The sequence below is a fragment of the Nothobranchius furzeri genome, chromosome 11 (genome assembly GCF_043380555.1).
Source record: "Nothobranchius furzeri strain GRZ-AD chromosome 11, NfurGRZ-RIMD1, whole genome shotgun sequence".
Lineage (NCBI taxonomy): Eukaryota > Metazoa > Chordata > Actinopteri > Cyprinodontiformes > Nothobranchiidae > Nothobranchius > Nothobranchius furzeri.
Genome location: NC_091751.1, coordinates 50,745,343 through 50,769,601, shown reverse-complemented (window position 1 = coordinate 50,769,601; position 24,259 = coordinate 50,745,343). Strand labels below are relative to the sequence as shown.

The following is a 24,259-nucleotide window of genomic DNA, read 5'->3' as shown; positions in this document are numbered from 1 at the left end:
ATTACATGTATTACAGTTGTGTTTAACAGCATTCTGTACTTCACCTTTCATGCTCTTATCAAAAAGACACTGTTCTGTATCATTTTATGACATTTTTTAAATACCATGAAACCAAAAAAATCAATTTTCTACAAGAACTAAATATGATTCAGTTTAGAAACCAAATTGAAAACAGAGTTTCCCCGGGGTTCTTTAGAAAGCCAGTGGATAGCACACACACAACATCCTTTTGTGCACACTATTTACCCCTGGATTGCTTCAGGCTAATGTCTCAATAATTTTCACTCCTTTCTCAGGTCCTTCCCACAAAGGACTTAACTAATGATCCATGGACAAAATGAAGCATTTAAATTTATTCATTAATCATTCATCTACAGCTCATTGAAAATGCTAAACTTCCACAAAATTAAGATTGAATATTGAAAAGTGATTGAGGGAGACATCTTTCAGAGAGGGTAGAGAGTTGAGGAGTGAGGGGGGTGCCATAACAAAAAAAAATAATTAATAAAAAATAATATATATATACATATAAGGTCCTTTCAGAAGACACCAGTGTCCACTTGGACATGGTCAGAGTGACCAAGGTGTACTAAGTGCTAGTTAAGGTCACGAGGCTTCACTAGTTGTAATTAGATCTTGGAATCTGGAGGAGCGTAGAATTTCTGTCAACACTGCCTGTAATTATTCTCTTTTCCAATTAATGGTGACATAGATTAATTATCTGATGAGGCAAAGCCAATTGCAATCATTCACCCAGCTAAAATTAGATCAGTCCTGACAGCAGCATGAAAGTCACCTGTTTCATTGTTATGGATCTGCAGCAGGAAAAGAGGAGGAGGATAGTGAAGCATGCTGGAATAAGTAAGTTGTCTGGTACAGGTGAATGTCCAAATTACACTGCTGTTTCAGCTGCAGGCATCTACTCTTCCAGTCCTGCAGCTCTCACACTGGCCTGTTTGTTCTCTTCCCCATCATCAGCAGCAGGACCATCTTCCAGGGACTCCAGGAACGCTGAGATGTGCTGAACTTCTTCTGACAACACTTCCTGTTTGGGACAAGTAGAATACACAAGAACAGGTTCATTTGCATTTCTGTCTGTGCACCCTACCTTCGGCTGATGAGTCTGCTGGTGTGAGAGAAATTTCCCCACCTTGTCCTTAATTTTGTAGGGAAGCAGAAAAACACTCCTGGTGAACTGCGTCCAGGTTCAGTGCTCCTCTGCTTTAAAAACCTCAGCATCCAGTTTTTCTATTAAACCGCCTGGCAGTGTCAACCAGCTTGGGAATCTGAAGCGGCCTGGCCATGCAGAAATTCTCTGACTAACAATTATATCAGAAACAGGATCTTGGATTACTGTCCCCGGGGACAGGGGCAGTGGGCGTCTGCTCCAATCATTACTGGCCAGTCAACAAGGCTCTGCACTGCTCTCTGCTGTTAGCCATTGTCAATTATGCCATCCCTTGTGTAAACTCGCAGAACACAAAGCTGAACTGCCAGTTCTGGCAGGAGTGTAACAGGATGACAGCCCGCCACCCCTCCTCTCCTACCCCCCACCCCCACCCTTGGGTTCCCCACCACTCTTTCCCTTAAGCTAGTTTTTGAGGAAAACTGCTGTTTGGCGTCTGTAAGTGCAAGCCTGACCTTTCTTATGTTCTGCTTGCGGGGTTAAGTGGACATGATGGATTAGTACAGGCCTCATCAGGACTCAGCCTGGTTTATCCCCAGCTGCAGTCGGTATCAGTTCCATTGATTTCCTTATCCCTTTTTCATAAACAGGAAACTGATATTGATCATCTGCTTCATTTTCTTAAAGTCTTCCCATTTAGCTTCAGCACTGTTAAAATACTGATTGCATTGCGAGTTCAGTGTCCAGCTCTTCATTTTAGAAAGTTCTGCAGAGTGTGTGCTTATGCATCTTTAAAAACTCCCAACAAATTTAATTTTTTTGTCCTTTTCTTCGTCTTGCAAAGGTTATTTCTTCGTGTGAACATTTTGGAGGACAGACCCTGTCCTGCACTCATCTTGAGAAGCCTGTTTAAAGTGAGTGCTGCCTGCTCTGATGGAACCTGTGCTGAGCTGTGACGGGTGACGGTGCGCTGCACTTCAATACACCAGCTCTTTTGTCCTTCACACTCTGCAGCTCTCTGATAGCTCCTCCCCCTGTGCCCCACTACTCCCTGCCTTGAGCAGTGATCTGCTGTGGGCCTTTTGAGGCTGGGCTGCTGAGAAACGGCTGCTCCCTCTAATGTCCGGACCGGACCCTTCAAAATGCATGTCAGCAGTTGGGGGACAAGGAAAAGGGACAGAAACCTTATTTTTCACTGTATTTTCACATTGCGTAACATTAACATAACTGACTGAATCTGTTTGAATCACTACCTGCAGCTTTGCAGTGCTGCATGGTTAAAATAAAGATTACCATAAGTAAAAAGTGGAAGTAGTTCATAACACGGCTGCATGCCCCCTGGCTCAGGACTTTTCATAAAGATTCATCACTGTCCCTCTGTCCGCTTTGACCTCATCGCACATCACAGCACAGATTAGACACCGATTATCCTCTAATTGAAGATCCCTACTTTTCAACCTTGCTGAATATTCTCCCACACATGTGGAAAACAGGCAGAAGTTAACGTTCACAGATAACAACGTTTAAAGACACAGACAGTCCTTGTTGTGTAATAAACTCCCCAACACGTTAACTGTTAAAGGGGGCATATTATGACTCTTTTCTTAAGTTATAATAGTTTGGTAGTACCCAAAAAGCAATTTCATTGTTTATATATATATATATATATATATATTTTTTTTTTTTTTTTTTTTTTTACATTTTCAGTACCTTCCAGAATGAGCCTTTTCAGGGCTCTGTCCACTTTAAGAAAGCAAGCTGGAGCTGGCCACATCCACCAACCCATCCCCCACTCAGGCTGCTATAAGCTAAGATGCTCCGATATCCTGAAACGGCCAGGAAAAGAGCCGCTGCTCCTGCAGTTAGGTGAAACAAGAGTGCGTTCTGGGCTAATTTCCCAGTTTGTGACATCACAAACAGAGACTTTTTTTAATTGGCTCATTTTAGGCACATCATTTTTAAAAGAAATGGATGGGTTTTCATCACATTTGGAGTGTTCATAGAGGCAGTAGAGACCGCCGTGGCAGCACAAACTGTTACAAAAGGTGGCTTTTACATAATGTGTCCACTTTAAGTCAAAATCACCTTTGATAAACAGAAAATAAGCACAAATGCATTGCTGCCAGACATGGTTTGTGTATATCAAGCTATTAAGAGAAGCAGATCCATCCTCAGACAAAAAAAAGAGAAATCCCTCAATAGGCAGTCTCATATAATTTATCATATGATGTAAACGTATGGAGTGTAATAAAAGTGGTGTCTTTGACTCCACCACCGCAGTGAGGTGTGACTTTGTGGTGGATATTTGCCTGGCTGCTCTTGCTTGGCATAGAAAGACACAAGGCTAGCTGGATGAGGCTCAAACAATGCAGAGAAGAACATGGAGTCACTGTAGTATGGAAAAGAAAATGCTACCATCTGGTAGTATACCTACACAGAATAAAAGTTGTCTAAATGGATAAGTGTTGGTGCATTTCCCCCTCCCCCAGGCAGCTTTTACATGTATATGAGCAAATACCTGGGTCGTTTTGATTTTTTGGGCGGTTTCTTGGGAGAGATCCTGGCAGCGATCCAGTTCAGCCAGGCTTTCGAGGTTGCGTTGTTGTAAGTATTTTTCCAAAGCTTTGTGCATCCTCTTCTGGAACAAAGAGAGCTAGAGGGAGAGAAGGCAGAAAAAAGGGATTGGTAAGGCAGGAGAGGAAATTAATGGCAGTGTTCAAGAAGAATGATGGAGGGGAATAGAGAAAGCAGTCAATAGCCCATTCTGCAGTACACGGGCCTGACAGGAATTTCACAGTCTTTTGGTTTCTCTGCCCACTCGTGTGTACTCATCAGAATCCAGTCACATCTGGCTGCCAGGATGGGGGGTTAATTTTCTCTAAATGCTTCAGCAGTTTTGTTCTAGCCGAGGCAAACTCTGTGACTGCAAAGCTGATGAGTAAAATATTTCTACTTCACCCAGTTTAACTTTATACCAATCCCCTCAAGACATATTTTACACATACACACAAAGTCATGAACCCCCCACAGAAACCAGAAATTATTCCTAGTCTCTTGGAAAGACATGCTGCTTGCTTTATTATTTGAACAGTTTCAAGCAAAGAGGTTTAAATTCTGATAGATGCCACTGCTTCTCTTCCCCCTCCATCTCTCCACTCTTGGTACAAAGCTTATCATTGCTTGGCAATGTGTTCCCCAGTGCATTAAAAAACTAAAGTGAATTAGCTCAGTCATCAGCTCCTGAAGGAAAGACAATAACACAAACGCTCTTTATGGTGTAGCCTGTTAAAACCTAAGAGCTTCACATAAACGGGGGAATGTTAACACGTGCAGTCTATTCTAAAGGGTTCGGATGAAAAAACCCTGCAGATCTAACAAATCTGACACTAAACAAGCATTTTTTATTAACAAATGAGAACCTTGAGTTATTTACTTTGAGACTCAAAAAATGAAATTAATTGAATCTATTTACCAGAGCCTTTAAAAATAACTATAAATGTGTCTTTTTTTGTTTATTAATCTTAAACATCTGTATATGTGTTATATTGTGACAAAATAAAACATTTTCTGTATCTGACATACCTGAAATTATTGTATTAAACCTGCATCCAGTGCTGCTGTCCATTTTCTGCTATTAAAACTCTTAACTGTCGATTTTTAATTGATGCATACCATTAGAGGTGTACTATGGTAAATTATTTATTCTGCTGTGCTTCTACACAGACTAATTGTGCACTAATATATGGTAAACAGAGTATTTGGGTCATTATTTATTACAAGTTGTAAATATTAACACACTTTTGTAGGTCCTTTGGGGAGTTAAGGGTACATTTATTTCTGACACGCTGATGGGTGACGTTTTAAAGACGTGTTTAGTGGAGAAGAGCTAATTCTAACTGTTTTATAGAGCAGCGTGTCATTTAATAAATCCATATTGTCTCTGAAATATTTGTTCAAAATGTAACGACTGACTAGCCTAGAAGTCTAGAAAAACATGTGCAGCCTCAACAGGTCCACCGCTGGCAGTTTAACACCTGTGGTGCGATGAAGAAAAACTACAAAGATGGCGTCAGCTCAGGAACAGCGCTCATAGGGAGCCTAAGTCTCCTCCCCTTCCGGTCGGCTCGTGGGTCCCCAGAGTAATGAAAAAATGAATGCAAGTCACCGGGGCTAAAAGAGCTATTTTCTAATCTGCTTTGTCTTGGGCCCTGGATCGCACATCTGTTGTACTTCTAATTAAATGAAAAGTAACTATGGGTATTTCGACCACGCCTGCCACGTACTTTGAGATTTATCAGCTTGTAAAAGTTTGTATTTAGCATGATTATAAACCAGGCATTGTTGCCTATATGACGTCACCACAGAATCTCCTCTCCCCTAACGTAGCTGCTACTTACCAAATGGTCAGATTTATGGTGGTTCTTGCCTTCTGAAGGAAGGACTTAAAGTTTGTTGAACTTACAGCCATTTCCCCTCTGTTTGTCTCCGTGTCTGGTTCGATGACCTCACATTGATGATGCTCATTTGTAGTCCTGGACTTATTTTCACACAAAACCTCAAATAACTTTTCCCCCCATTTGAAAATAAGCTTTTTTGGTATCAAAATTAGTCTTTCAAACTCGCAGACATCATATGTGAAATCCATGGCACATAACAAGCAGAATTCATTTTAGCCCCATTGACTTGCATTCATTTTGTTCTTCCAGGGACCCATGGTCCGGAAGTAGATGGGCGGGACTTAGGCTCCCTATGGGGTCTATGGGTCGTAGCCTGACTATATTTACATATAGAAGATGGCTTGCAAGGCCATGCTGACAGTTTACCTTTTATTTATAGTGGAGTAAAGGTATAAATACAAACAAATGGGCAAACTCATGATTTTGTTGCAGTTTCAAAGTCACACGAAGCATTCACTGTTTTTAGTGTGTGGTTGACAACTACTGTACAACCCCGCTATATTCCTTAGAAGTTTGTTGTTAATTTCAGCCCAAGTCTGTGTTCAGCAAACAAACCAAATGCATGTTTGCATATTAAAGCTCTAAAAACGTGCAAAAGGTTTCACATGTAAAAATATATTCAGAGCATAGTAGCTGCATCGTTATATCATACAAACCTGTCATTTGACACACCTAATTATCTGATCTCTCAAATGAACCTGATCATGTTAAATGTATTTAATTTGTTGTTGAAATGTATAAACTATCAAAGTCGATGTACTGTCTATAGTGTTACAACTTGAGGAGAATAATTGGAGACAAAAGAAAGGTCAAATAATCAGAAGCTTGTTATGAAACTAAAATCAGGCATAAAACAGAAACAGGGGGGCAGTGGTTGCAAAATTGCAGTTGAAACAAACAAAAATGGAGAAGGCTGAATCCGGAGTAAAAGAAAATCAGGCTTTGATCATGAGCGTGGAAAATCCTGTCGAAACAGGATTTTATTTTTGCATGCATTTCTCACTTGATAACATTCATGCAGTTAGATGAGGAATTGCTCAAGTAAAGGTATTAGTCATTTTTGGAACAAATAATACGTGTTTTTTCACTGCAGGAGCAGTGTGTCTTCCTCCATGGTTGCCATGTGTAATTCTATTCTAGTTAAACGAAGTCAAAAACTATAAAGATTAAAAAAGTAAAGGTTAACTAGTCAAGTGCAGTTTTGGTGAATTTGCTGTTGATTTGCTAACAATCGATGCAGTAAAAGTAAAAATAAAAGCTTTTACCTCTGTCTACCTCACAACGCTTTAAACCAAAAAACATACAAGTATCATCAACCTTTTGCTCTACCACCCTTGGAGGAAAAGATCCACTGCTATCATGACCTGAAGTTACACCCATCATCATCATCATCCTCCCTCGTCTAATCATTTATAGATTGGTGCAGTCACCTCGTCACTGAATGCAAAATATATTTTTTACATTTCTGTGCAGGTAGAAAGCAAGACAGCATTTAAGGGTGAATAACACAAAAATAACGGAAAAAACGTTCAATCAAGGCTTTGTTTACTTTTGTATAGTACTGATCCATTTCCTGAGCATGGTTCTTCTCCGTCTGTGCAGACACTAATTCTTCTCTGGCTTCCAGGAGAATCTTCTGAATACCTTCGTAGTCTTTTGCTAGTTGTTTGTTTTCAATAAGGGCTTTTTTTAGTGCTTCCTACAAAATGAAAAGAGGTTTTTCTTAATTTTCAAATAATAAAAATTGCATTTACAGTATTAAAGGTGCATTAACCCTTTGATGCATGATGGTCACTACAGTGGACAGGTACTCAAAAATGTTATTTATTTATTTTTGCTATTAAGCACAGCTGTTGAAGACTTTATTGCATGTGAGCCCCTCCATTTGGACTTCAGTAAGTCAAGCCAACATATTTCATGTTCAGAATGCACGCTGTCCACTGAGATGGACATGTAATAAAGTATTTGTAAATTAACAAAATGTTACAAAAGATATTTGTTGAAATTTGTTTCATTCACACCTAAAGATGAATGAAAAAAAACTGTTTAAAAAATCATGGTTGAAGATTTCATAATTCATGCATCAAAGGGTTAAGTAAGAATGACATCCTGTGGTCAAATGTGGGTACTGCAGTCCATGTTTCAAAACAAATGACTCCACTCTCAGCGCTCCCACGCCTACATTTCACTGTAATATCGAGTTTTGGTAATTCAAAAAGTAGCTTAAGCTATTTTTGGTTACCATTGTTAGCTCAATGTTAGCCTCTTGCCTTCTGCACCCAATAAAAGCATAAACCAAAAATATGCGGTGGCTTCATAGGGGTGCAAGAAACAACTTCTGAGTCACTTCTGCCATGTAGAATTGCCTACAAGTGTTAGATCCTACTATTCAAGATGTGATCTGCTCTTTCTAGGATGTAAAATACAGCTTTCCCTGTCATGAGCCAAGGTGGGTGAGTCCATAAATGCTAAATGCTGACAGTGTGACGTAGATCTGTCTGGCTTTCCGGAACCGTTTTTTCCTTCTATTTTCTATCAGAAGCTATTGCAGGGAATATGGGTAGAAGACTATTTTCACATTAATCCTGAACGTTAAACTCAGAGTGACTGATAAGTTTTGAAACTTATTAAGTAAAAAATAGTTTCTCTGTGGACTTGGTCTTCAAATAGAGAACTGTAAATAAACGACAATGGACACTTCCCTGTAAAATCAAGCCGATAAATCACAGCGAGTATCACTTTGTCTGCATCCCTTTTCCCCTCTGAACCATGTTTTCTGAGTTCTGGATGAGGGGGGATGTGTGAATATCTCAACTCTACCTGCAGACATAATGAAGTGTGTCTCTGCAGTAAAACAGAACAGCACTAAAGTGATGAGTTTAACCCAGCAGAAAGAGGGGCTGTAAACATGACAAATGCCTGCTATTGATTTCAGGTTTAATTACTCCATGCAGCACTGACAAAGCCCATCTGATGCTGTTGTGAAGTGTAAATGGAACAAATTACACTTCATTGCCCATAAGAAACTGATAGCGTCGGCAGTTTGCATTGTTTACTTTGTCCTCGCCAAACGACGAGGCCTGATCAAATAAAAACATACGTGCATGCTTGAACGCTGAAATCCTTTTGCACATTCACGGAACGAACAAATAACTGCAATTCTGTTTTGCGAATTCATTCATTTCACATTATTTTTGTTTCATATAAATAATAAAATAAAAATTATTACAATACAAGGCCAGAAATAAACTTCCAACAGAACCTGCAATAGTTTGTGTGAAACAGAGAAGCTGTGGTCAGCATATTTATTAGATTTTTCATATTTGAAGGTGTCTAATCATTCTGCTTCATGCACTGTGATTTCCGAATGCACACTCCACTTATTATGTTATGCTAATATAGACATTATGTGTGCTTTATATTGGTCTCAGTGATTAAAGTGACCCATTTCCTCTGAGCCTGAGATTCTCTCGGATCTTTTTTATTTAGTGAGGAGTATTGTTGTTGTGTCACCTTATTTCTTGGAGTGAAAAAAGACTAAACTCCTTTTTGCATGACTAACTTTTATCTGGCTAATGGGAGTTGTGTCTATGAGGAAGACTTCTAATTCTTAAATTGTCTCACGCCAACAACTTCTTTAAAGTTGCTGCACTTGGATGCATGGCGGCTTAAGCTCCATTGCCTTTTCTTGTTTTGAACTAATGCATTCTTGATCACCGTTTAATGAAACTATATACCACATGGCGATTTCACATTAGATAAGCCATGTGAAACCCCCATCAGCAAAGAGGCTCTGGCTGGGGCTGATAATCCTGCAGATGAAAACCTTACAATAAATAGGATAGAGCTTCTCCTGCAAAAAAAATAGGCCGTTCAAATGCTTTTTCCTGCAGAGCGGATTCATGTTCCTAGCAGCTCCTTTCATGATATAAATAAGAAAAGCTTACTTTAGTGAGCTGTGCGTTTACAAGAAAATTGCTTTTAAAAACATTGGCCTACAGGTAACAAAAAGAGGCGCAGCATCTCACCGCGGCATGCATCATCAAATTCGTCCAGACAAAAAGACTACAACAGCAGTGAGTTGTCATTTGTGGCAAAAGCACTTAAACGAGATTGACCATGGCTTGTAATTTTAATTGCATGCTGCTCTTTTCTCCGTATCTTAAGGGACATATTGTAACAAGCAATGTGCTGACACTAATCCAAAAATAAATAAACAGTAGGATTTTTTTTTACTGACTTTGGATCATCTGACTCAAAAAATTCACATTATTTACAGACACGTTTACCTTGGTGTCTTCCATTTGCTTTATTCTTGCTTGAAGATGAGGCGTCTGCGTGAATCGCTGTGTTTGTCGTTGGCGGTTTTTAATGTCAGATTTCAGTGTGCTCATTGTTTGAGCTGTTGATCTGTTTTTGGACTCCAGCACATTCAAATCTTTTCTGCAACAAGACATTTAACACAGAACTTTATTTGATTTTGCAAATTCAGTAACACTTTACAAAAATGGTTCCTTTATTAATGTTACTTAGTGTATTATTAAGCATTAAAGAGACAATATGTTGTTGTTTTACCGTTAATCTCTGGAAATATCCATAAAAATTTGGAAAATGAATTAAAGTTTAAGTCCCATTAGTTGTCACACACACTGATGTGTGTGTGAAATTTGTTGTCCGCATTGGACCCATCTCCTGGGGGAGCAGTGAGCTGCAGACACAGCCGTGCTCGGGAACCATTTGGTGGTTTAACCCCCCAATCCAACCCCTTAATGCTGAGTGTCAAGCAGGGAGGCATTGTTGGTCCAATTGTTTCAAAGTCTTTGGTATGACCCGACCAGGAATCGAACCCTGCTCAGGCCGGACACTCTACCACTAGGCCACAGAACTGATGATGGTTGAAAAATATTGGCAGCTTTGCAACATATAACCGTAAAAATTGGTTCTACAGAACATGGAGGCTGGTCTAAGTCTCGTCTGGGCGACGCCATATTAGATGCAGTGTTTCCTTCTACATGAGACTGTGAGGACAAAACGCATTTACTGATTAGTAACAAGCGGCTACAAAATGTTTACCATTCATAAACATTGCTGTTTTACACATTTACCTCTTCGCTCGTTGCCAGTGCTGAAAGTGAGTCTGATGTGCTCGTCATTTTGCTGGAGGTTGAATGATCTGATGAAGAATTTGTTCAAAAATTGCGCTCCCAGGATTTTTGACCCTAGAGGTCATCTGTTGAAAAGGTCTTACTCGAGCACAAAAATATCTTTTGCTCACAATGATTTAGGTATGTGCTGCCCCCTATCTCCAGGGAAAACACACAAACGCACTTTAATAAACTGTTAAAGTATTAACAACTGTTTAACCATATTATGTGATGCATTACTAAACAGACCACCGTGGCCCGTTGTCCTAACCTTAAGGACACTTAGTAGTTAATAATGTAAAGGGACCCTTTGTTTATTAATGCTTAATAAATCACCAAGTAACACTAATAAAGGGTCACAACCAAACAGGGTGAAGCTGCCTTTAGCTACAATGCTGCACACTGATGGAATCAGCTTCCTCATGACCTCAAAAGTGCCCCAACTCTAGAAACTTTTAAATCAAAACTGAAAACTTTCAGGTATTCATCAGTCTATGAACAACATTTTCTCATGCTGCACCTTCTGCACTGTCACTGCTCAGCTTTCCACTTTGTCTTTTTTCAGATTGCTTTTTTCTGATTTCTAAATCTGAAATTAATTTATGTACGTCATTTGATCTAAATTTATTTATGTATTTTAATTATGCAGTCACATTATTTTAAAGTTCGTGCTGTTCTTGCAACTGGAAAGCACATTGAATTGCCTCTGTGTATGGAACAAAGCTGCCTTGCCTTGCTTAACGTGAATAAAGGCACATTTTGTTTATTAATGCTTAGTAATTAACTAAGTAACAATAATAAAGGGACCCTTATTGTAAATTATTATCTTCTTGACATAGTTGTAAATTTTAGATGCATTACGTGAGCTTTTTATAAGAAAAGGTCTGAATTCTCCAGTATCGCTGAAAGCTTTCATACTTACAGAAGTTCTGCCACTATAGCCTGCATGCTTTTAACATTTCTTTCCATTTCATTTGATGCATCTGCATGATTTTCACTTTCTTTGATGAGGTCAGCGATCCTACCCAGAGTGATGTCATATCTTCTTACAGTTGTGCTGAGTGAATCCTGTAGATAAAGACAAGCAAGAATGTTTAAAATTAAGTCTGTAAACCATGTTTTATTGACAGTTTAGACTAAGAAGTGATATTGTTCAACAGAAGATTAGTGTGATAAATAGCTGCGACTATCTTTGTGCGCAGCCAGCTGATTCTTCAGTTTTCCCTTCTTACCTGAGCAGCTTTTAGCTGGTCACATTTGAGATTGTTCTCCTTCTCCTGGTTGACTAACATTTCCTTGTGTTCACTCTGCAATTTCTTCAAATTTTCTAGCAATTTCTTAACATTCTAAGCAAAATAAAAAGAAATTTACTTTAAAATAATTTCTCGAATATCTGTAACATTCATGCTTTTCTGACTTAAAGATAGATAAGTTGTTGTACCTTAATTTTTGCATCTAGAGTATTTTCTGCTGAGGAAGATTCCTCAAATTCTTTCTGAAGCTGTTGGTTGATTTGGTCTGAATCATCCTGTTGCTTTTTTAGTTTGTCTTCAACAAGAGCACTCTGAGCCTGACGCAAAAGAAATTCACAAAAAGTCACAGAGATAAATTATTGCTTCAAAAACACACAAAACCTGGGCTTTAAAAATTTTTTTTTAAAGGAACACAAAAAGGTGAAAAAAGTCACAGATAAAAGAAAAAAAAAACTGATTTTAATGAAAAGATTTTATTTAGAAAACTATTCAGATTTATTTAGATTGGTTTTCATCGTTATTGTTATTGTTATTATTATTATTATTATTATTATTATTATTATTATTATTATTGTTGTTACTTTGTTCTGATTCACAACCGGTTTTAACTATAATCTGCAGGATCTGAAGCACCTGATAATACCTTTATCATTTCCAGAGCTGTCATCTTAATAGTGAGATCTCCTCTTAAGGATTTTATCTCTGTCTGCAAAGCACAAAAAAGAACCTAAACATACACCAGGCATTGCTGGAGGAAACAAGTGAGAGTTTTATCTGCCTTATGCTGTGGAACACAGACAGACATATGTTGTCTCTGACCCTGGTCCTCTGTTCTTCCATGAAGGTGAGCTGCTCCTGTTCCTCCAGCTTAGCCTGGGTGACACTATGCCGGGGTAAAATGTGGGTCATTTCCTCTCTGGCCTTTTCCCACTGCTTGTCATTGTCACTGATTTTCCGGAGCATCTGCTTCTTCTCCTCTCGCATCTGCTTCACTGCCTTCTCACTAACCAATCACACAGAAAGGCATGCATATGGTATAAACACACGTAAGTGTTGTACTATGCAGTGTGTGCAGTGGTGGCATATTTTAGGGATTTATGCAAATTTCTCCACCCATTTGGCTTTGACTCCGTACCTCTTACTGATTTGCATCCTGCAGTCTTCTAGCTTCTGCTCATACTCCAAATTGTCATTAGAGACAGCTGCAAACGCGTCTACTTTTGATTGGAGCGTTGCCTCTGCACTAGAAACTTCTGTATCCCAAACAGGTTTCTGTGGTTTACATGCAGTAAGGATTGTGCAACCAGGAGACATTTCAAACATTCTTTACATGTAAATAATAATATTCATAAACCAGATAATTTCAGATATCCAGTGGCAAAATAATTACATACAAAATTTCCAATCTGCTGTGAAGCTAATTCTTTATTCTTTTGCAAGAGGTCCTCAATTTCAAGATTCAGTCGTGAAATCTGTAAAAGTAAGTCAACAATCGCATGTGATGATGAACATTGACCAAACAAAATGAAAGTAAAGATCTTAAAACAAACACCATGACTCACCCTGTCTTTTTCTACACCTTCAAGCTCCACAATTCCACAGATTTGCTGAGTCGTTTCTGTGTCCTTTTGTTCGGTAAGAGCGATGGACGCCTCTGCATCCTTCACCTCCACCAGTAGATCTTTTTCAAGTCTGATCAACTGCTCTAAATTTCTCCTACAGGGGTTAACAAATGTTTTAAATGACTGGTCTGTTACAGTATTACAAATCCCTGCTTTTATTCTACATTGGATGAATATGCTGCTGAATTCTGTACTGGACTATTCTACCTCTTCTATGGTAGTCTTCATACAGTCTGCTTATTATTGCATATGTGTTTTATACTGTTTTATGTCCTCCTCAGGATGCTCACTGCACAAATGGCATGGGACTACATATGTAACTAACTCTGGTATGTTTCGGCATGACTGATATTAACATGCACTGTCCTGATTATTAAATAAATAAATACAATTTTAAAATTAAGTGTTACTGTTGACTTACCTGGCTGCTTTCTGATACAAAAAGTATATATAAATCATATGTTTTAAGCTTTTGATGACATTTTAAACTATTTTTGTTTGAATGAGTATTTGGCAGTATTCCATTAATTACTTATTTAACACCTAAGTTCAGTACAAACTCATATCAACTGTATTTCAGTGGTGAAACCAGACATTTTCCCATCATTTAAGAGATACTCACGATGTCTGCACTAGTTGATTTTTTATGTCAGTCAGCCCGTTAGTCAGCAACACCTTCTCACTTCCAGCATCAAATTCCATTTGTTTAAACTCCCTCTGAGCCTGGAGAAGGTCCTGGTTGGTTTTAGAGCAAACTTCCTCTGCCTAAAAACATTGTGGTGCAAAGAGACAACTGTGGTCTTGTTATACTGTTCATAAAAGATAACTTAAAGGCATTTGTATTAAATAAAATATATAACTGTAGAATTAAACAAGCAAAAATGCATAGTTTCAGAGATCAAAACATTGAAATAAATATCAGAACAAATATAAAAAATTCTAGAAAGACTAGATGAGGGCTCTGCAACCTGTGGCTTTCTGGACCTTCTACAATGGCTTGTAATAACTTTGGGTAGAAACGATAAAAGAATCTAGCTGATAAAACATCTCGCCTCTGATTGGATAACAGCAATGCGACTCTACCGTTGGCTCTGCGACATGGACGTTTTATTTCCACAAATAACACAAGTCTAAAGGAGCTTCTGTGGTTGAGTTGCTAATGCTAATGGTTAGCTTCTGCTACCTGAGATGCTTTCTGCTGATGGATGCTAAAGCAACAACAGCCTGCCCTGTTGCAAGCCAAGATGAGTGAGCCCATGTGGCTAAAGTTTCACCATCTATTTTCGGTCACGAGCTAATGCAAGAGAAGGGTGTAGGAGACTATTTTCATGTTCAGCCTGCATGACAAACTCAGTGAATTATTATGATCAGAGATAATAATTAAAAATGGATTTTCTGTGAACCACACATTTAAAATTTTATACCACAAGAATAGCATCCTCCAAGCAACCAAGTTCTTTGATTCCTCACATGTCAATAATAATAAAATCATCTGGTTTGACTTAAGATAAAAAAATAAATTAATTAACTTGTTGAATCTCTTAAATAAACTAACAAAAAAAGCCTATAAATGCATTTTGCAAATTTGGTCACTGACCATGATAAATAACTGACTTCATGTGTAACCTGCTGTAATGAATTAACACATGTTAAATGTTAACAGCCTGTCTGCGATAATCTTGTGAGTTAGTCACTTTTATATTAATACATAAATAAAACAAAGCTTTACCTTAGCTTGGGCTTCCCTGATCTGATTTATGATGCCTTCCTGGACTTTCAGGTTTTCTTTCACAATGGGAAGTTGTTTCGTGGCAAACTCGATGTCTTCCTGCAAGCGTTGGTTCAACTCCTTCGCACGCGAAAACTTCACCTGGACCTGGTCAACGTTCTCTGTTTCCATTTGCAGTTTCCACTTCAACTGTGCAATGTCTCTTCTGCAAGCCTCGTGCTCTGTCCCAAGCAAGAATCAATAATGAAAAACAAGTTTATCAGAGACAAATGGTTCATTTCACTGAGAATGTGACACCTAACAGTTACTGACCTTTCTGAACAGCTTTAGAGTGCTCAGTTTGCCGCCAAACTGAAATATTGTCAACTTTAGTTTCCAAATTGATCCTTTTTCTTTTTTCATCCTGGAGAGCCTCCTCTGCTTGTTGTCGATCAGCCTCCAAACGCTCAATCAGATGCATCGCCTCAGAAAGAACATCATTCACTTTCTTCAGTAGGGGCAATTTTTGACAACTCTCTGTGGGGCAAATTCTTCAGATGAAACTTGAATTTACTTTATAAATTCAGGTATTTATTATTATTTTTTTTTTTGCTATGAAAATACTCCAAAGTGCAAATACAGCTATTGCATGACGTCATAAGTATTGTGTTTACCTCTTACAGTTATTGCAAAGCCTTCAACATACAAATCCGAAACCGCAGAGTCTGAATCCGAGTCTGCAGACTGCAATCTGTTAAAAAATCAGCCACATTTGAGAATTTACACCTAAAACAGTTCAAACAAACTGAAAATAAAGCAGTTTAACAAGGTACCTCAAAGGTTTGCAGCATCTGTGATTTTCTTGATAACTCTCTGACTGATAATTTCTCAAATGGGGCTAGATAAACGGGGGAATGTGATTTAATTTAACCAATGCTAAGATAGTTGAGCTCCAAACTGACAGAAGTTTGCAGAAACGATATGTGATGACTGCTTACCTGTTGAGACCAGTTTTCCACAAGCCTCTTCATCTCTTGGATATGGGTAATAGCGTCGTTGACACATGGTGAGGGACTGTTGAGCAAAGCAGAAGTACGACATCTTCCAGAGCAGACAGCTTGAAGGTGTCCTTGATCTTGAGAATGAAAGAAAATATTATCGTATAGGAATCTATCTTTTTTTTCCCCTTTTGTTCATCGTGCATATTTTTTTAAACTAAATGTACTTTTTACTTAAAAAATTCACAACAGTAATTTTTCTTTTGATTGGTTTGAGAAAAAAACATGTTTATTAGTATTTTAAGGAAAGGTTCCTCAGATGTAGTTGTCTATGAAAGATAGGTGCTTGAATATTTTTATTTATTTTTGCATTGATTTCATTGATACAACCTTTAAAATTCTATAAAGCATCAATGAGTGGTGGGAAAATGTCTGAAGACAAACCCAAGAGCTGATTTGTTAGTAGTGAAAGACCGCCATCTGCCTGAAAATAGTGGAAAAACAAGGGCTGCAGTCCAGGAAAACACCATTGGAATTTGGTCTGTTGAGCATTTCATGAAACACTAGTCTAATATTACATTTGCTCATAAACATCTTTTAAAAATAAACTCAAATAACTCTAATTAAAGTAATAACATCTTAACAAATTTTAGAAACATTTTTAATGAATATAAAAGGCTAAGCGGCTAAATGTGGCTTGGCCTTAATGAAAGAGTATTGATGGAAGTGAATTCAACTTGTTTCTTATTTTCTTTCCTCTTCGTATGTATCAGAACACTTTACCAGAAAATGGCTATTCAGAGCCTATAAAAAGGCAGAAAATCTACTAATGAGAAAGATAATTGAACTTTTACAAAAGCCAGTGTGTTGTTGCTTTTTGGTTTGTTTCATTTGAAAGTTATTTTTCTTTGGATTTATTTCCTAGATGTAAAAATAATACATGTTTTATATCATATTGTTTCATTAAGTTCTTAAATTCTGAGGTTAAGTGGAAATTTATTCCCTCAGTACAGCCAAAATGTCTCCATCATACATCATACATCAGTGATGTGAATGTTCCAGATGTTTATTCAATTCAATTCAATTCAAAAATACTTTATTAATCCCAGAGGGAAATTGATTGCTGTAGTAGCTCAGAATAATAATAAAAATCAAGTCGTCAAAGAGAACTAACAGAGAATTTCACTCTCAGACTGCAAGTTTTCTGGTGGTTCCTAGAATACCTAAAATTATGATGGAGACACATCTTTTAGTCATCGGGCTCCTCTCCTATGGAGCAAGCTCCCAGATTTAGTCTGTGAGGCAGACACCTTGTCTACTTTGAAGATTAGGCTTAAAACTTTTTGTTTAATTTTATAGAGTTTGTGGTTAAATCTGATTGATGTTAAGTCAAATGAAAAATAAAATTTTTGCACTTCCCAAAAATGTCCAGTGACTACAACAGCAGCCATACATAACACTTTAAAAAAAACATAATTATATTTGTTAGAATAAAAAGTCCAACTGAGTGGCAGCTTGAGCATTGGTCAGAACAGAGATACCTCTGGCTGGATTACGTTGCCATTACAGATCAGGAATACAAAGACTATCCATTTGTATCTACAGAAGTATCTTCACGACAGCTGTATGTTGGTTTCTGGTCTCAAAGTGTATGAGACGGTGTTCTGTAACTTTTTTATTCTGTAGCTGTTTTACACTGAAAACATTCTGACTAGCAGAGCAAGTGTGTAGCTGACTCAAACCGAAACCACCAAGGAACTAAGGAAGAAACAAACATGAAGACGTCTGCTGCTGAACAGCTTAGTTTAATTAAATACCTTGTACTCAAGGAGACTCTAACATCTAAAGTCATCTGTCTGTCATATTTACTCTGAGCTGCAGCGGATTAGTGTTAGATTTTCTTTGAGTGCATGTCCATGGTCTGAATCTGCCATGGCTAAATTAAAAAAGAAGAATTTCATAACAGATTTTTAAAAATTATGTTATGTTAAGAAATTATCATTATAAAAACTCTTTAAACAAGAAAACACTATGCAATATTACAAGACCTTGCAAGACATGTTAGCATTCATTAGTATGTCTTGTGAATGACTCTCAGCTATGGCCATCTGACATTAATTGTTTAACTGTTAACTGTGGTGGCCATCTTGAACTAAAATACAAACCAGTTGTAAAAGTACATGCAGAGATAACTTTCTGAGATTATCATTAAAACCCATCCAGTGCTTCATGAGATAATCTGCTAAAAACACACAAAACATCTCCCACCTTTCACATATAGGTGGTGGGCAATAACAATAGTAATAATAATAATAATAATAATAATAATAATAATAATAATAATAATAATAATAATACACTGGAGAAGAAAATAACTAAAAAAGATGATGAGGCAACATTTCAGTGTAAGCTTGGGTTAGATTCTGAAGAATAAAGCAAATCTAGGAGTTTGAGGGCCTGATAAATCTTGTTAGACCAAGGAAATTAAGATCCATGCATTCAATCCTTACAATTTGAGTTATTCTGCTTTTTCAGGAAAATCAATCAACTAATTGCTATTCTGGAATTACACAACATTTTTGGTAAAATTCAACCTGGTTTTCATAAAAAGCATTCAATGGAAACTGCTTTGCATAAGGTATCCAGTAACATGGTTGCAGACACAGAAGAAGTTATAGTCTTAGTTTTGTTGGATCTTTCTGCAGCTTTTGACACTGTTGGTCACAGCGCCTTGATTAAGAGACTTTGTGACTCAGTGGAGATCTCTGGAACAGTTCTAGACTGGTTAAGATCGTACCTTTCTAACGGAAGTTCCAGTGTCTGTATAAACCAAATCATGTCAAATTCTATTCTATCTGTTCTTCAGGGTACCCCAAGGCTCTGTTTTGGGTCCACTCCTGTTTTTACCATATTTGCACCCTCTTGAACAGATAATTGATCATTTTAATAACGTCCCCTATCACCTATATGCAGATGAAATTCAGTTGTACTGCTCGTTTAAGGATTCTGAGTTTCATAATCAGCTTAAACTAGAGTGTCTATCAACAATCACTAGCTGACTGGAAGATGACTTCCTTCAGTTAAACTCTGAAAAGACTGAATGTCTGATTGTTACCCATGAGAACCTCTGATCAGTCAACAACTTTGGTCATTTAAATTCTGTCGTCAAGTTCAACTTCAAGAGTCTAAGGAGCTTTGAGAGCTTCAAGAATTTGGGATTTTGTTTTTGACATTGAAGGTAACTCAAAAACATTGGTCCAAAACTGTATTTATCATGTAGGAAATATCTTCCGAGAAGGTTCGTGTCAAAACACAAACGTGAAATGGTTATTCATGCCTTTATCTCCTCCCGTCTAGGTTACTATAACATACTTTTCACACATTTTAACAAAAAAAGCCCTTGACCACCTGCAGCAAGGCGCGTAACTGGAGCAAACAGAAGAGCATACATGCTGACGTCTCTGCACTGGTTACCCATTAACTTTAGCATTTAGTCTTGACTAGCTCCATGGGCAAGCTCCACTTTATATCACTGAACTGTTGAAGCCTTATGCTCCAACATTATGCTGTAACCTCCAGCCTCAGTTCCATCAACCAGAACCTTCTAGAAGTTCAAAAGAACAGAAATAAAAGTCCAGGGGCCTCATTTATCAAGCTTGCTTACACACAAAACGGGGTCGGAAAACTGCGTAAGCAACTTTCCACGCAAACTTTGGGATTTATGAAAGAAATCTTAGCGGAATAATGTGCTCAACTTTAAGTTGACTAAGGACCTGGCTTATGCACATTTTGGACATGGAGAGCACCTGCAGTGCTGCTGCTGAGAAGGATAAAATTATGAAATCCTGCAGCATTATCACTTGTACTGCTTTGTGCGCACACAGAACAAGACCCCCCACATGCACACACATGCGCGAACACACACACACACACACACACACACACACAGCCTGAAGCGTAGAATACAGAATGCAGAATATCAGCAGGGGGACAGATTGAGACAGAATGTCATGCGTCTGTGACAGTGTGTGTGTCCTGTCACTGTGACCCGATAGATCATGTGCCCTGGCTACTTCAAGAAAGGAGATCTTGTTTGGCTGACTGGTTGGTGTGCATGACTTTCACCTGGTAGTTTGGGGATTGAATCCCAACTGGACCATTTTTTTTTATATCCGCCACAGATCTCTGAAGAATTCACAACATTGACGGCTTAAGCAACGCTGTGCCACAAGTACCTGAATTTCTGCTTCCGTGAAATTGCGCTTCCTTGATCTGCCTTGATCTATGGTCGCCATGGCATTGGCACAGCGCTGCAACAGCCAACTTATGTATATGCATGAGTTCCATAAGTCACTTTGCATTGACTATTTATGGCAGTAAGTGGGCGTGGTAAGGGCGGGATGTGACTAAAATGCAGCTGAGAAACATTCCCGTTGGTCTCCAATTTATGAAGTGGAGATTGCGTGCAGCTGTGCGTACTCCATGTTTGATAGATCACAAACCTACTTGGCGTAAGTACTTTTTTTTTGCTGAGCTTAAGTACGGTTTTAGTAAGGATTCTACGCAATGTTTAATAAGTGAGAGCCCAGATGATCGCCCTTTCCAGTCTGTTGCACTTCGACTTTGAAATGAAATTATTGTTATTATGAATTATATTTCCTTTGTACTGACAGTCTGGACGCCTTTTAGAAGCAACTAAAGACCCTTTCATTTAGAACGACTTTTACTGAAATATTTTGTGGTTTGTTTTATGAACTTTTTTGTTTTAATAATCTTGATTTAGTTTTTGTCTTTTAAATATTTTTTCATTTAGATGTGTTATTCTTTGTGAAGAACTTTGGGATTTTTGTCTGTGATACAGGTGCTGGCCAGTAAATTAGAATATCATCAAAAGGTTGAAAATATTTCAGTAATTCCATTCAAAACGTGAAACTTGTACATTATATTCATGCAATGCACACAGACCAATGTATTTCCGATGTTTATTACGTTTAATTTTGATATTTATAGGTGACAACCAATGAAAACATCAAATCTGGTATCTCAGAAAATTAGAATATTCTAAAGGCCAATGAAAAAATGTTTGTTTCTCTAATGTTGGCCAACTGAAAAGAATGAACATGAAAAGAATGTGCATGTATAGCTCAATACTTAGTCGGGGCTCCTTTTGCCTCAATAACTGCAGTAATGCGGCGTGGCATGGACTCGATCAGTCTGTGGCACTGCTCAGGTGTTATGAGAGCCCAGGCTGCTCTGATAGTCGTCTTCAGCTCCTCTGCATTGTTGGGTCTAGCGTATTGCATCCTCCGCTTCACAATACCCCATAGATTTTCTATGGGGTTAAGGTCAGGCGAGTTTGCTGGCCAATCAAGGACAGGGATACCATGGTCCTTGAACCAGGTGCTGGTGGTTTTGGCACTGTGTGCAGGTGCCAAGTCCTGTTGAAAGGTGAAGTCTGCATCCCCATAAAGTTGGTCAGCAGCAGGAAGCATGAAGTGCTCTAAAACTTCCTGGTAGACGGCTGCATTGACCCTGGACCTCAGGAAACAGAGTGGGCCAACACCGGCAGATGACATGGCACCCCACACCATCACTGACGGTGGAAACTTTACACTGGACCTCATGCAACGTGGATTCTGTGCTTCTCCGCTCTTCCTCCAGACTCTGGGTCCTTGATTTCCAAAGGAAATGCAGAACTTGCTTTCATCAGAAAACATAACTTTGGACCACTCAGCATCAGTCCAGTCCTTTTTGTCCTTGGCCCAGGCGAGACGCTTCTTGCGCTGTTTCTTGTTCAGGAGTGGCTTGACACACGGAATGCGACACCTGAATCCCATGTCTTTCATGAGTCTCCTCGTGGTGGTTCTTGAAGCGCTGACTCCAGCTGCAGTCCACTCTTTGTGGATCTCCCCCACATTTTTGAATGGGTTTGTCGTCACAATTCTCTGCAGGGTGCGGTTATCCCTAGAGCTTGTACACTTTTTTCTACCACATTTTTTCCGTCCCTTCGCCTGTCTGTTAATGTGCTTGGACACAGAGCTCTGCGAACAGCCAGCTTCTTTAGCAATCACCTTTTGTGTCTTGCCCTCCTTGTGCAAGGTGTCAATGATTGTCTTTTGGACAGCTGTTAAGTCAGAAGTCTTCCCCATGATTGTGGTGCCTTCAAAACAAGACTGAGGGACCTTTTAAAGGCCTTTGCAGGTGTTTTGAGTAAATCAGCTGATTAGAGTGGCAGCAGGTGTCTTCTATATTCAGCCTTTTCAGAATATTCTAATTTTTTGAGATACCAAATTTGGAGTTTTCATTAGTTGTCACTTATGAATATCAAATTTAAATGTAATGAACATTGGAAATACATTGGTCTGTGTGCATTGCATGAATATAATGTACAAGTTTCACGTTTTGAATGGAATTACTGAAATATTTTCAACCTTTTGATGATATTCTAATTTACTGGCCAGCACCTGTATGTGCTATATAAACAAACAACTTGCTTGCATGCTTGCTTACTTGCTTACTTACTTACTTACTTACTTACTTGTTTGCTTACTTATTGACAACACATTGAGATATTTCTTTTCCAAATCATGGAAATAAGAATAGGGAGAAAATGCAGAGCACAGATAAAGGGCAGTTTTAACTAATCCAGAGTGCACCCTAAAGTTATTTAACAGAAGTTCAAATCATAAGTGCCAATAAACTATGACAAAGGGCTAAAAATGTTGACAAAATATATTTGCAATAAATAATGTGTATTTACTTTTCTCTTAAAAAGATCCATCTTAAAAACTGTGCAAGATTCAGCATGCTGAATGGAATGCTGAGTCCAGTGTTTTAAGTAAGAAAAATGAAGTATTAACAATGTCACCATAGTAAACTCATAGAGAAATAAACATTGCTTTAATGAAGAAAATAGTTACATGATTATTTGGTGTGCAACAACATGGCTCATCTTATTATTATATGCCATTCAATTCAAATCAGCACTTTTTATTGCTATTTTGAAGTCTGACCTTTACTCCTTACCTTGCTGATGATGAGTTGGTCCTTCCCTGGTTGGGAGTGTGAGAGGCTCAATGTCTGGCATTGCTCAGGCTCATTCAGGTGGGCCTAACTGGGCTGCAAACGTCCTGCAGGGAAGCAAAACAAACCTGCGTTACATTTTATATTAAACATCATCATGCTGTTAGAAGATAATGAATAAAATTTCAAGTTTATGGGGTAAAAAGTCAGAGAATGGGGTAAACTCACATGAAACTCCTTCACTCATCTCCGGTTAACTGAGCTAACGTGAAGTTTAATTAACTAAGCTGATTCAATATTAATAAGCTGGGGGGGTCGTTGTCATGGGAGAAAGTGAAAGCCAAAAATAAATAAATAAATAAAACTGTGGTGTCAGCTTACCTAACTTAGACTTTTCCTGTCAGTTCTGCTCCTTGATGTCTTGAAATAACTACTCCTCCAGAAAGTTGTTCTTTTATCTTTTATCAAAGTTTTTTTCCCAAAACGAATCACCTGAAGTATCTGTCAATCTTCCTGTGAGGGGTTGCTTAGCAATAAGGGGTGCTGCGCTTGAAAAGAGTGAGTTGCGTTCAAGAGCAGTTCAACGTCACTGATGCATTTCCAACTCGTTTAATGTGAAGCAAGGCACATTTTGTGGTTAATAAATATGGATAAGGTCAGATATGAGCAGAGGCAGATGCAAGAATAAAATATGCAGACAATCTGAGAGAATTTACCAGCCAGTTCAGACATTTTCAAATATAGACATGTAGAAAATTGATTAAAAAACGTTAATAGATGCGTTATTGTACTAAATGCTTCCAAATAAAGTAAATTTATATTTTTCTCTGATAAAAATCTCTGAGCTTCTCAATTGAATGCACATGTGGAAATAGCATAAATTAAAGTTTTAAACATTAAAACTTTTCAGATTGTTTCATTCTAATGA

At 38.2% G+C, this 24,259-nt stretch overlaps 1 protein-coding gene across 2 annotated transcripts; it reads right to left on the bottom strand.

The window, feature by feature from the left end:
• Window positions 1-23,955, bottom strand: LOC107383884 (coiled-coil domain-containing protein 178). Of its 2 annotated transcripts, XM_015956756.3 has the most exons (20): window positions 23,713-23,955; window positions 23,335-23,438; window positions 16,309-16,445; window positions 16,144-16,208; window positions 15,985-16,061; window positions 15,644-15,847; window positions 15,332-15,552; window positions 14,225-14,367; window positions 13,543-13,696; window positions 13,375-13,452; window positions 13,116-13,252; window positions 12,800-12,983; window positions 12,624-12,686; window positions 12,169-12,297; window positions 11,960-12,073; window positions 11,650-11,795; window positions 9,873-10,026; window positions 7,133-7,282; window positions 3,645-3,779; window positions 1-1,045 (listed from the first exon to the last, which is right to left on the bottom strand). In XM_015956756.3, the coding sequence occupies exons 2-20, from the start codon at window positions 23,393-23,395 to the stop codon at window positions 920-922; spliced, it is 2,478 nt and encodes an 825-aa protein (XP_015812242.3). In that variant the 5' UTR covers window positions 23,396-23,438; window positions 23,713-23,955; the 3' UTR covers window positions 1-919. The 2 variants fall into 2 exon arrangements, with proteins under 2 accessions (XP_015812242.3, XP_070412185.1); XM_070556084.1 differs by lacking the exons at window positions 16,309-16,445; window positions 23,335-23,438; window positions 23,713-23,955 and having other exon boundaries at window positions 15,644-15,794; window positions 16,144-16,172.
• Window positions 23,956-24,259: the final 304 nt, after the last annotated feature.